The 13,365-nt window shown below is 35.4% G+C and overlaps 2 protein-coding genes across 5 annotated transcripts in view; one reads left to right on the forward strand and one right to left on the reverse strand.

Moving 5' to 3' along the window:
- The window catches only part of LOC117123819 (kelch-like protein 6), an 8,887-nt gene extending 2,883 nt beyond the window's left edge, over positions 1–6,004 (forward strand). Inside the window, exons 1-2 of one of the 4 annotated variants that reach the window (XM_033269844.1) lie at positions 1,685–1,836; positions 2,797–6,004. In XM_033269844.1, the coding sequence (XP_033125735.1) occupies positions 1,831–1,836; positions 2,797–4,662 (1,872 nt within the window). In that variant the 5' untranslated portion in view covers positions 1,685–1,830 and the 3' untranslated portion in view covers positions 4,663–6,004. Of the gene's footprint in view, positions 1–1,684; positions 1,837–2,796 lie in introns of those variants that run through there. The other 3 variants (XM_033269847.1, XM_033269846.1, XM_033269848.1) reach the window with 3 other exon arrangements.
- On the reverse strand, positions 5,637–13,351 carry LOC117123822 (glycine--tRNA ligase-like). The gene is made up of 15 exons (XM_033269851.1): positions 13,091–13,351; positions 12,517–12,618; positions 12,010–12,109; positions 11,294–11,435; positions 10,828–10,916; positions 10,352–10,574; positions 9,943–10,092; positions 9,482–9,644; positions 8,819–8,983; positions 8,322–8,429; positions 7,840–7,985; positions 7,144–7,229; positions 6,590–6,699; positions 6,200–6,293; positions 5,637–5,674 (listed from the first exon to the last, which is right to left on the reverse strand). Exons 1-15 carry the CDS (start codon positions 13,148–13,150, stop codon positions 5,637–5,639), a joined length of 1,776 nt encoding a protein of 591 aa, XP_033125742.1. The 5' UTR covers positions 13,151–13,351.
- Positions 13,352–13,365: the final 14 nt, after the last annotated feature.

The following is a 13,365-nucleotide window of genomic DNA, read 5'->3' on the forward strand; positions in this document are numbered from 1 at the left end:
CTATGCTAGGTCCTAGGCCATTCATTAAAAGACAAATAATATAGCCTACAGGCCTCGCACGTAAACCTATAGTATTATATCTAGGCCTAGGCTAGGTCCTAAGTGTTAGCCTAGTAATTGTACTAGGCCTAGTAGTACTGTCAAGGCTAGGTCTAGTCCCAAGGCCCGGATAGCTACAATCAGTAGTATGCTAGGCCTAGGCCCTAGCACTACCCCCTGGGACTACTAGGCTTCTTAGGCCTCTGGGCAGTTATCTAGACCTTGTCTTATCTTAGGCTAGGCCCTAGTCTAGCTATAGGCCTTTGGTCAATTTATGTACAATAATCTTAAAAATACAAAATGAATTACAATAGAATATACTTGAATTACTATCATAACTCCGTGCCACGTAGTGGAAATCATAAACAAAGACAAACCCCAGGCTTCCAACACTTTGTTTATGTTTCTCTGCTGCTGCTGCTCAATGAAAAACTTTAGTGCCGCACCGTGCCTGGTGGTTCGATTCTCGATGAATGCGACGACAGCATGCAAAAGGAAGCCGATCGTGACCAATCGTAGATAGAGGGCGATCCGATTATTTTCATGGCAGGTTTCATGGTTTCACCAGCCCACTGAGAACATCCCGGTCCCTGTTTCGGTTTCCGATACAATATATAAATGCAATGCAACGGCAAAAACACAGAAACAACCACAAAAACGCCGATAAACAATACTGTCTGCTTTAAAATCTGTAAACGTTAATTTACTTTGACAGATAAAAAAAAACACTAATAAGTAGGCCTATTTTTCCACAGACTTCAGTTTACTACTCTGTACAAAAACCTGTAAAAATTCCATGCCTGTTAATTGGCTAGAAAATTTAGTTTTTAATGAAAACTAATGATTTCCCCTACTTAAACAAAGAAATTGAAATAAGTTTTAAAGCTTATTTGCATATCACAGACGGTCTTCAATAGGTCTATATAATGCACCTCAGAATAGACAATAATACTTTTAAATAAATCAATATAAAACACGTAATGTGTATACCTAGGCCTACATAAGAATAAAATGATGATTGCATTTGATAAAACTTGAACTTGAAAAGCCAAATGCACAATATAGGCCTAACAAATATTATGATAAAATAAACTATTCAGGGGCGGATCCAGAGATGTCCAAATGGGAGGGGGTGGCGAAAGGGGCGGGGGAGAAAGTTGGGCCGGAGACAACACTGTTCTAGGGGGTTGGGGCATGCCCCCGCTTAATCCTCCCCTGCTATTATGAAATGAATTACATACTCATGGCCGATGCTTTTCAACGTTATGATTCATATTCTTAATTTTTTTTTAATATGTAAAATAAATAAGGCTAATTGCTATATTGTATCATTATTTAAAATTTAACCAAGTCATAGCAGAACTGTACAATTTAACAATGCAATATTGAATAATGGGCCTATTATTTTGTCTATTGCAAAGCTAATGAACAAATTTAGCCTAAGATTACTGTAAATGGAATTAGCGTACTGAAGTACGCTGGGAATTTGCGGAATTCGAAATCGTCGTCATCGTGAATGAAAGCGAGGTTATATTCTGAGATCTTTATGTAAACTGCGCCATCTTTAGTTTTGTTAAGACTTCTTCATGATAAAATCGTATTGTAAATTGCGAACATTGAATGGACGCTGAGGGGTGGCGGGATTTAAAAGGTGTCACTACAAACTTGATTAATGTTTATGTAATGACGGAAAAATATATTCTGCACATGACAACGTAAATTTCTTTGGACATAAACTTAAAGGATATTTTAAAACGCCGCCGTACTGAAAAAAAAATATTTTGAGAGAAAATGGAGGTGAGATGAATTCTAGTTGTTTTAAGATAATACATAAGCCTGTCTTAAGTGTTATGAATATGGTAATCAATATGTTATCGTGTATATAACTAGGTCTCTCCACAAAACCTGGTAATCTTATAGGGTTGAATGAATGACCATCTAGGGACTTACATAAGAAAGTGTTTGTCCAACGATCATTAAATACCGGTACGGTTGGCCTAATTACTCTATAGACTTTCGTATAATTATGACATACACATACTATTACTGTATTTATTCGAACAATTTATTGTTGAGATGTGTTTTGTGGAGGGGCGTTTATTCGGGGGAGGTGCTTATTACGTCCCTTATAATTTCACTGTTGTGGAACACAACGTATAATTACCGCCAAAATGTGTTATTCCAAGATCATGAGACTTATTGATCCCAATCAGGTAGAAAAATATGTAATTTTACTGGAGTAAAACTACATTACATTAGATTTGTTTAGTGTCATTGAGGGATGGGGTGGGGGGAGGGGTTTATTCGAGGAAAAAATAAACGCCTTGTGGCGCTTATTCGAGGGAGGCTTTTATTCCAAATGGGGCTCTAGAGGGGGAGTTTATTTGAGGGGATATTTATTGATAGTGGGGCGTTTATTCAGAGCGGGGCGGTATTTGCAATGGTATATTATTACGTCCTCCTCCTGTATTAGAATGATACTTTGGTCTACAGCATAAATGAAGCATGGTTAGTTTTTAGTATTTGAATGGAAAACGAGCATTGGCACAGTATTCCAAGTAAAAAACGATCTAATTAAAACGTTTTATAGGGATCGAGAAAATGTTTATCCATGGCCCTATCCTAAAGTTCAATCAGTCAGTAAGTGATGTATGGAGGCTATTTTTCCATCGAGCAAGTGTCTTATTGATAAGCCTAAACAGGCTAAGTTGATTGCTTTGAAATTTATTAAGTTTGATGTTGTTTTTTCATATTTAGCAGATAATTAGTCCAGAGGAGTGTTATTTTGACGATTCAAGCGAGCGAGACCAGACGATACTCCAATCTTTACATTATGCGCGAAGCGAAAACGTACTAACTGACGTCATTTTGTGTGCAGACGATCGCCAGATTCCTTGTCATCGGATAGTACTTGCCGTTTCCAGTGATTATTTCATGGCCATGTTTTCATCAAGTTTCAAAGAAAGCAAAATGACGAAGATTGATCTGACGCATTTGAAAGGGAAATCTCTAACGATCTTAGTTAATTATTTCTATTCTTCTGTTCTGAAGTTTCCTAAATCCATGGTTCGTGATATTTTAGAAACTTCTGATCTCATTCAACTTTCTCCAGTCGTTGAACACTGCACAGACGTTATTTTGAAAGACATGCAGATAGAAGAGTGTTTAGACATTTTTCAGTACGCAGATGATCGAGTTTCTTTGAAGGATTTGAAAGCTGGTGCATTGAAAATGATATGGGAACAGTTTCATTTTGTAAAGGATATGGACGAGTATTTAGATTTGACAGCAGATTGTCTCATGGATATTATATCAAGTTCCTGTCTGATTTCAAGAGAAGAAGATGTTTTTGATTCTGTGATTACGTGGTTCAACCATGACTCTAGTCGACGAGACGATTTATTGAGGATTATCGAAAATATACGGTTTAATTTGATGTCAGGCGAATATTTGGAATTGATCGAAAGCTTTCTAACAAACGATCTAAATATAACATTAACTTCTATCAAACATGCAAAAGAATTCCATTCATGTTCATCAACAAAAAAACACCAGCTACTAACAAATAAAATGAAGGAGAGGCGCTGCCATCAAGATGTAGTGGTTTTCTATAAGATGATGCCTGAATCTGTTGGAAATAGCAAATCAGAGATGACTTTCGCCACCCCAGAGGTCTTCAGAGAAATTGTACAGCAGGGTGAGTACGATGAAGAGGTAGTTGAGTTCGCTCAAGTGACACTTACACAGGATCCATTATTGAGGATCTCCGAAGATGTCAAGGCTATTACTCAGTTTGGAAGCAGTGTCTTTGTTTGCACGGCTACGAGTGTTGAAGTCATTGATCCCAGAACCGGTGTCAGATCATTTGTAGAAATTACTTTGCCTGAATACACAGAGTGGCACCCACTCACAGCTGCGACACTGGAGGGACTGGTTTACGTTATTCAGGGAAACAATATTGGTAGAGCGAATTCCGTAGTGTGTTTTGATAAGTGGCGGAAAGTGTGGGATAAATGTGCCAGCTTTAATATTGAGGTGTCGTCTCCTACATTGGTTGCATACGATGGTGAGATGTTTCTTTTTGGAACAAACAACTCAGGAACAATTGTGCAATCCTATGACCCATGTATAGACAAATGGCATCAGGGAAATTCTTTGACAGGATGTCATTGCTTTTCTGGTGGCTCTGTGTTGGTTCCAGCTGACGAGGAAGAGCTACCTAGTATCTGCGTAACATGCCCGGATCATATTCACACATACAACCCCCACTCAGATGTTTGGCAGACAATAGACTCGTGGGCGCAGCTTGCAACATGTGAAGAACTTTCTGGGCCACTTATGCACTGCGTACCAGTGAGTTGCAATGGTAACTGTTTCTTGTATTTCGATGACACACCACCAGACAGTCAAGGTTCACACTTAGCTGTACTCAGACTATCCCCATACACAGGGAATTGGACAACATGTCAATTTGAATATGAGAGTCAGGAAGTGAGGGAAGAAGGTGAACAAGAAAGGCACGAAGTGGGGTATCAACTGAAAACCAGCGAGAAAAGACACATGCTTCCACCACCTGTGGGACACTTTGAAATTCTCAAGTGCATCACCATTTGTCGAAAATGACATAAAAGGGACATTATGTGCCTTCACTTGATACATCTTTCAGATATTAACTTTAGCTGATGGCAACTTTATGTTATATAATTATACTTCAACTAATATGTAACATCAGCTCTGTTGCTGTTTACAGTGAAAAAGACCAAATTCTCTGTGTGAGTGTTTGCGTGAAAGTGATTGCTTATGAAGTACATCAACATTGCTCTCTTAAAATAACATTAAGATAATTTGTAAATAGTAATGCCTGAACTAAAGGAACGACTCTGTAAAAGGATGCATTTTTTCCAAACCTGTAAAATGGCAGGGTTATTGGGCATTTCCGAAATGTCAATTACACTTAACAACTGACCAATCAGAACATGGCCAAGAACATGTGCACGTCCAACAAACACGCTTTACATACGTTTATGCTGAGGATTTGTGAGACGTTGGCAGGAACATCCAAGGGTCAGAGATAAAAAACTTGTTACATGTCAGTATCTGACAAACCATTAAAATTTCATCATGTAATCAACGATTGTTCCTGCTGACACTAAATGATATTTAAAGAAATCTGTAGAATTTGACTGGTAACATCAAACTGATCTCAATATTAAATAAGACTCGTATAAACCTCACAATTAAAATTGGTTTATCTCAGGGTTTTATTTACCTCTTGTAACCAAGTTTGCACTCAATTTGGACATTCTGTTATAGTAATTTTATACAAGTTTCAACAACAAAAATTTTATAATGATTAAGTATTATTATTATTACATTTATATTGACTGCTCTGCACCTTGGTGGTAGCACATATATTATAATAAATATATATTAAATTAAATGTTGAAATACGTCAGTATGCAAGTTTTCATTGTTAATTGGCTTCTTTTTTTTTTTTTTTTGGCTACTTTTGTCATTGTTAACAGCATCGAGTGAGCATTATTGTATGGATTTAAATTATTAACGTCTGGTAAACTCATCAGTTTCCCAGACATCTATCAACACGCAAACATGCATGTTCTCCTCCAACCCAACCCTAAAATGTATTAAGAGCACTATCAAGTCAAATAAAACTCCTACCCAAATAATAAACTTATAAATAAAAATAAAATAAAGTTGTACCCATTGTGGACAATGCATCCATTTTTGGTCAACACGTACCGGTTTTATATATTTACCAGACCTTGTCCACTCCCCAGGGTTATTATGTACACTCAGTACATTGTGCATAAATAAATATGTTCAATGCCACAACATCCTACCAGGTTACCATGTTATTATATTAATATGTGGGAACTTGTTGGCTTGGATACCAACTTAAAATCAACCAAAATTATATACCATTCTAGTATTCATGCAAACCTTCTTCATGTTGGTAATTCCTCTATTAGAAATATATATTAATATGCAATCCTAAATATATAGACTAAATATATATTCTTAATCAACAAAGGTCCTGGGTTCGATTCTGGCAAAATGCATAAGATTTATATCATCACCAAAATAATATATAATAATACTAAATATATATAATAGAAATACAAATAAAATGGGAACTTACAAAGTGATTTGACCAATGGTAGAAATTCCGGGTTGTTACTAAGAGGTAGCACTGAGCACTTGAATGGTGCAATCACAGGAGGCAAGCTGAAATACTGTGCAGGAAAAGTAAAATTATATAAGCAACTTCATATATATATAACATAGTTAAACAATACATTCATGACAAATACAGTCCATCTATGAAAAAATGTCAAAAATCAAAGTCCTATATAATGAGCCAAAAAAAATGATACAGTAGAACCCCTATTAAGGGGACACCTTCAGGACCACAAAAATATATACTTCATAGGGGTGAACCAAAGGTGCCGTTCTAATAAATTACATTAAAATGTATTTACAGTATTAATTGAATATAAACATTTAAGTATTTTGTGTTACATTATCTTACCGTTCTTTGTGCATCTCCTTCTCTGACCTTGAAGTTGTGTTCAAGGATTGCGTACATGATACGTCCGACACCGAACGATGGTTCGATCACCCCAGGTGTTATTTCTTCGACTAAAAAATATTAATTTCAAATATTTGTATAAATTTCGGAAACTGAAGCTTTATAATGTCTAAAACAACTGGGGAAAAGCTGGAGTACAGAAAAAAAAGTAGAAAAGCACCAAGAAGGGGTAGACAATGAGGTAGAAAATACTAAACTACTGTAGGTTAAGAGGATAATGACCAAGGGTAGGACCTCAAATAGGGGTAGCAGGATACTAAACAAGTGTACACAAGTTCAGTACAGTGGATGCAAGAAATATTCAAAGATGAAGTGTGGTTTTTCAATTAAACAGCACATTAATAGTATTAGTATTGTTTTTTGAATGGTGGTATCTGCTTATGATCTCTCTCTCAGAAATAATCATCAGTAGTCACAGTAATGTCTATGGTTACCATATTTTTTTCAGAAGACACAGAACAGTAACAGTAACATGCTGAAAAATGTCAACTCACCATGAACTTTCTTCTGATATTTCTTAATTTGTACCATATCTGGCTTCAAGACAAAGGTTTTACCATCAGCTTCAACAGAATATTCTCTACAGAAAAAAATAGACAAAATTCAGTAATTATTTATTTATTAATTTTATTTCCAAAAAACAAGTAACTTGCTTATGTGACTGTTTTAAATCATTAGAAATATTTTTTTAATTTTTTTTCTCGCTATATTCGAACCTCCGACCTTGAGGTTGGAGGCAAGAGAGCAGTGTATCTTAGTGTGCTTAACTGGTATCAACCACTGTCTATGTGCTGAAGCTTAGAAATTCTTCCGGACCATTATTCCTTGTTTAAGTTCATACTGTAGGTGTTCTCGCAGAGTGGAGATGAATAGCTCTTCTTCCTAGGGTCCTGGGTTAAATTACTGTAATAGCAGGACTTTTTCTTGACTCCACTCCCTAAGCCCATAAAGAGACTTCGCTGATTAAAGGACCACATTATTCCATGTATTTAAAGAGGGGCCCTTGAATACCAGCCAACCTTCTAGGATACGCTGGAAGGGTCACCACCTATAAATATGAAATGCAAGTACAAAAGCACACTGTCTGTCAAAAGGAGACACTTAAGCCATTAGTGCCATGTGCAGTATGGCCTATTTGAATGTTACAGAATGCGGGACTTGCACTCTTAAAAAAAGTAAGGGGAGCTTACCCGTTGTCTTTGAAAGCGTTCTCAATTTTCAGCGTGTCTTCTTCTGTATATGTTGCTAGGAGGCTCATTATTGACTTTGCATCTTTCTTGAAAGCCTTTCCCATTACACTTTTTTGTGGAACAACTTCAACAACATCTTTGATAATGTATTTGAAAGGCTATTAAGGAAACCAATGTTTCATTATGAGCCACCTAAGGCACATTTGCAAGGCATTAGATGAATATGTAACAATCATGTCTTGGTGTGCTTTACAGTTGCCATGTGCAATTTCTAGTTTGACCTTAAATATCATATTATCCTTATTAACATAATACACTTGATTTCTGGTGCGGACAATGATTACATATTACATTACTCAAAGGTTTGCCCTCTGGATGAGGTATACCTATTCAATCCAACTACTTTATTGCAATCTATCATTGTGAAGGTAAAATGTAGAAGATTGAATGCTACAAAGTAAGTAAATAAAAGCAAAGGATATTGGCTCAGGTAGATTTTTTTCTGCAACTAGTGGCACCTTGCTGAACTTCATATGGCAGCATAAATCGTAGCAAGAACGATCAGCACAGCCTACACACTCTACCCAGCCCTAGAAGAATGGCAAATACAGAAATATAAGAATATACAGGCATATATAATTTTCATAAATAGATACACAACATAAAAGAATATGCTTTTGTTATGAATCTGTATAAATAAACACGAGTCAATAATTAGCCATTACATAATGGCCACCACTAACAACTTGATATTGAGGATCATTATTCTGTGATAATGTTATTTTCTCAGCAAAACATAAAAGTTTTTTGAACATACAATTCAAATGAATAATAATAATAATAATAGTAATAATTGATAATTTGGAAATTTAATTTTTTTTATTGGTATGTAGATTAAAACAAGTTAGAACTTACACGCGTCATTATTTACTGACAGGTACTATTCTCAAATAAATCTCAAAAATAAATGGACACTTACATAGGATACTCTGCACTCAGCGTCCCAGCAGTCACACGCATAGTGAGCCATCTCATTCTGCATGTGTTGCCTAAATCGCAACTTAGCTGGGTCGACGCCTACCTTCGTTAGGAACAGGTATGTACGTCCGATAAAATAACCTAGAACCTTGCTCTTGATGATGCCCTATACAAAAAAACATATAATGATTTTAGAAAATAAGCATAAATTAATAAGTGACAATATGTATTAAACTCATTATTGTTTGAACTACATATATTTAATTGTTTATATAGGATCAAATAAGGGATAAATTTCTAAGACACAGATCAAAACAAATCAGTTTTTGCTGATTTACGGATGACAAAAAAACTGTTGTATACTCATATTTAGCCATGATGTGCCTATATATGGTCATGTGATGTCATCCAGGACAGGGCTTAATACAAAAAGTCCTTAAATTTTCTAACAGATAATTGAAGGATCCAGAAAAAACTATATTACTATTTTTTTGCGTTGGTAATCAACAGAAAAAACAATTTTTCTCTATTTTTTATTTGAAAGTAATAAAAAAACATATGAACTTTAAAATTCCCATATATTGGATGCTACTTCAACAGAAGACAATAAATCTTAATCATAATAAAGCTAACTACATTGCAATTTCTAGGTTAAGTTTGGTACCTTATCAATGGCCTCCCCAATGGTTGTTGTAACAGAGGATTTACCGGACATCTGTTCATCTACAGGAAAGAGGGTCAGGGACAGACCAGCTACAGACTCAAAGTTTGGATGATCTTTGTTGGAAGGATCTATAAAGTGCTCTATCTCACACATTGTGAATTCTCTGAAATTTTAATGATAAAAAATACATTAACTGATTATATATAATAAATGTGGTAACCAATTTCCATTCAGAAATATTTTATATCACCAATCGTTCCTATCAACAATATCACTATGAATCATTATCATCATTTGTTGTTCTCAATAATTATCAATCGTTATCATTAATTAATGTTAACAATACTATTACTATGTGTTTATGGCATGATTGTTGATATAATTGTTGAAAGTGAATTATAGCATAAATTAGAATGGATAAGCCTCATCTTCAATAGGCACAAAAAAAAAATGTATCAAACCTGACTCGTATGAGGCCAGACCTAGGGGAGATCTCATTCCTGAAGGCCTGACCAACCTGAGCTGCAGCAAATGGGAGTCGGCCTTGGTTGAATTCAAGGAGCCTTTTAAAGTTGACAAATATTCCTTGCGCTGTTTCTGGTCGGAGATATCTAGTGACAATTCAATTTTAAATACAATCTCATTTGAATATGAAAGAACATTCAAACAGTTTTAAAAAGCATAACAACACTTTGATAAGTAATCATCTTATATGTCATAATTTATTATTGCAATACTTTCTCATGTGCCTGCAAAACTCATCAACTTACCCCTCAATCCATGCTACCAAGATGCTCAAAGTTTAAAGTTCACTAAATTCCCTCTGCAAACACCACCATCTTACAGCTAATATAATGCTCACTAACTCACCCTTGTAATCCGCTTCCAGGACCAATGTTGGTACCAAACATCAGATTAAATTCCATTGGGTCCGACAGAGGATTGTTTGTGGTTGGTGACACAACATTATATGTTTTGAACATTTCTGTGAGTGCATCCTTATCAAAATTATCCAACTGCGAAATAACTCCGAGGCATTCATTCTTCTTGTCGTCTGTGCAACCCTTTTCTGACATCACTTTTTCTAGATGAGCTGAATGGCATAGTTGTGATACCATTAATATATTTAAATATCATTTTTAGTATATATTTGATTGATGAAAACATTTGCTATTAGAGACATATACACATTAGATCCTCCATTCTTAACCAGCAGGTAGGAATTATAAGTTGGTTTACAAGTGGGTCATTCAAATGTACATGAAGCATAAGTCACTTCAAAGTTTGCACTCAAATTTCAGACTTGAATATTAAAGAGTAACATAAACAAAATAATTTTCATATACCTTTCAGAAGATGATCTGCTCTGAAACATTCACCTGTCTTTTGGTCTTTCACCATATAGTCAGAAAACCTCTCCACATGTCCAGAGGCCCTACAAAAATATCAACATACAATAAAGAATGAGAACCCAACATGCCAAGAATATCATAATTCATAAATTGGAAATAAATTCCATTAAGATATCAATACTATGAAAGAGTAGTACTCAATATAACCATGATAAGACCAAACACAACTCCACCCCTAAAGCTTCATGATGACAATTTTTAATCATTTATTAATTTACTGGTATATTCATATATTATTCTAACATAATTAAAATCATTTCTTGAGCATATTAATTCATACATATGCAAGCTATTTAAAAAAATTATTGTTACATTAAAATCAAATCAGCTCATGATTCTGAATAGTAGATATCAAAATTCTGAATAAAAACAGCATTTTGATAAAAATTAGCATACTAACTTGAAAACAACTTCTGGTGTTAATATGCTACAATCAACCTCCAGCATTCCCTCTTCAATGACAAAATGCTTACGCCACTCGTTGATGAAGTTGGACTTCATAGCGCAGCCGGTTGGACCAAAGTCATACAGGCCACTCACACCTGTGTGCAGGCAAAAAAGAGGACATATATTCAACAATGGAGGTCTATTCCATAATGATGCTTGAATTGCAAAATACAGGTTATAGCATCTTTTTAAATAAACTAAATGATATCACTGTTTGCATTTGGACTTCAATACAGTGTAGGTTTTACCCAGACCATGCAAAATTTGCCATGAGAATGGCTGTTCAAATGCATAATCCTAATGTTTAAATAGAAAACTATAAAATGATCGAATTTCAACTTTTAGGTGCACAAGAACACAATGAAACATTTCATTACGCACAATACCACCACTGCTGAGCTCAGCACTAATTTGTGCTCTTTAGGGGAAAACAGCCTGATTATTCTTCTGGAGTATAATTTGCAGGGCTTTGGTTTGACCATGAGGAATGATATACTGGCTGTTTGCAGTGCATTTATTTAGTCAAAACAGATACACGTTTAGCTAAAACAAAAAGTCCAATCCAAACAAGGCTATAGTTTAATCTGTATTTTAGAAAGTTTTGAATCTGAAAGAAAAAAAAATGTGATGACAGTTGTTTATCATAACATGATGAAATGAAATATTCACCTCCATAAATTGAGAATGATTGGTCATAGAAGAAGCGCCGTTTCAGTGTATCTTCCATCTTAGCACGATCAAAATTGTCTTTTGGCATGAGGGCTAGTTCCTGAAATAAAAAAGTATAAAAGTTTAGATTAAAAAATTACAAGATGAAACAATTTAGTAAATTTTTAAATTTGCTCAACTGTTAAATAATTTAAATGACAATTACAATCATAAAACTAATATGATCTGAATTGGAGCCATTCGGAATATAAGGATTGAAATTATAAAACCCCCTCTAATTAAAGACCATTCCCATTACAGACCACCTCCAATTAAAGACCACTTTTCTGTGTTCCCAACTTATCAAATGTCTTTTATCTTTATTATTCTAATTAGAGACCAAAGCTGCTAAAGAGCATGGAAACCCCAGTCCCCAAAATGGTCTTGAAGGGATGTATATTGCTCATTGGGAGAGAACCATTGCTTGAGCTAATTTCAAAACCTGGAATGGAAGTTAGACTATGATACCTTGTCTTCTAATGCCTTCTTCCGAGCCTTAAGCTCCACAATAGCCTTTTTGACATCTACTTCTGGTAAATTATCTTCTTTCATCTTGCGAACCAAGTCACCCTACAGACGGAACAAAAAACAATATTTCATTAATAATTTTAAAAAAATAATAATAACAACAATAATAATAATAATATTATAATACTTTATTTGTCCTCATTTAACATGCAATGGAAGAATTGGGCTTCGCCCCGGGGACCTGTGGCAGCCTCAGCATAGTACAACCCGTTTGTGACTATTGTTACACCAGTCCAGTGAAAGAATAGCCACGCTGCAAAATACAAAAGACCAAAAATATTGAAGGAGGCATTACAGAGGGCTTGTCTATATGGTAGACATCTGTATCTATATAAATATCCTAAGCTACACCAGGGAGTTATTATTAATAACAACTCCCTGGCTACAGGCCTAGCTAGGGCCTAGACTAGATTTTTAAATAACAATATTTAAACATACATACATTCATTGTTATGCCGTATTGCCTAGTAAGCTAGGGTAGACAGGGATAGGCCTGATTCTAACTAAATCTTACCTGCTCCTTAACCAGTTGCCTCAACGGAGCAAGGATCTCCTCTACGTTTACACCGGACATTTCAGAAATCTTGAGATCAAAATTCTTTCCAAATTTATTTTTCAATTCTTGTAATCGCTGCCTTGCTTTCCTTCCACCCCAGGCAGCCGAGGCTATGGAGCCGTGATCTCTTGCTGAATATTGCAGCCGTGCAAACGCAACACGTTTGCCGCAACGATGGTTGTTGTTAGCTAGCGCAGAGAGGCTAGGCCTAGAATTTATACCAAGTTTGTGCG

Source organism: Anneissia japonica, unplaced genomic scaffold, assembly GCF_011630105.1.
Source record: "Anneissia japonica isolate Jap-2015-1 unplaced genomic scaffold, ASM1163010v1 scaffold288191_len216021_cov166, whole genome shotgun sequence".
NCBI classification, from domain to species: domain Eukaryota; kingdom Metazoa; phylum Echinodermata; class Crinoidea; order Comatulida; family Comatulidae; genus Anneissia; species Anneissia japonica.

Bases quoted from the DNA above. Each gene is read 5' to 3' on its own strand.
- LOC117123822 (XM_033269851.1), bottom strand. From the start codon at position 13,150: ATGTCCGGTGTAAACGTAGAGGAGATCCTTGCTCCGTTGAGGCAACTG. The intron at 10,575-10,827 runs GTATATGAAAAT...TATGCCATTCAG, and splicing joins AGCAGATCATCTTCTGAAAG to CTCATCTAGAAAAAGTGATG. The intron at 6,294-6,589 runs GTAAGATAATGT...TTTCCTGCACAG, and splicing joins AAGGAGATGCACAAAGAACG to TATTTCAGCTTGCCTCCTGT.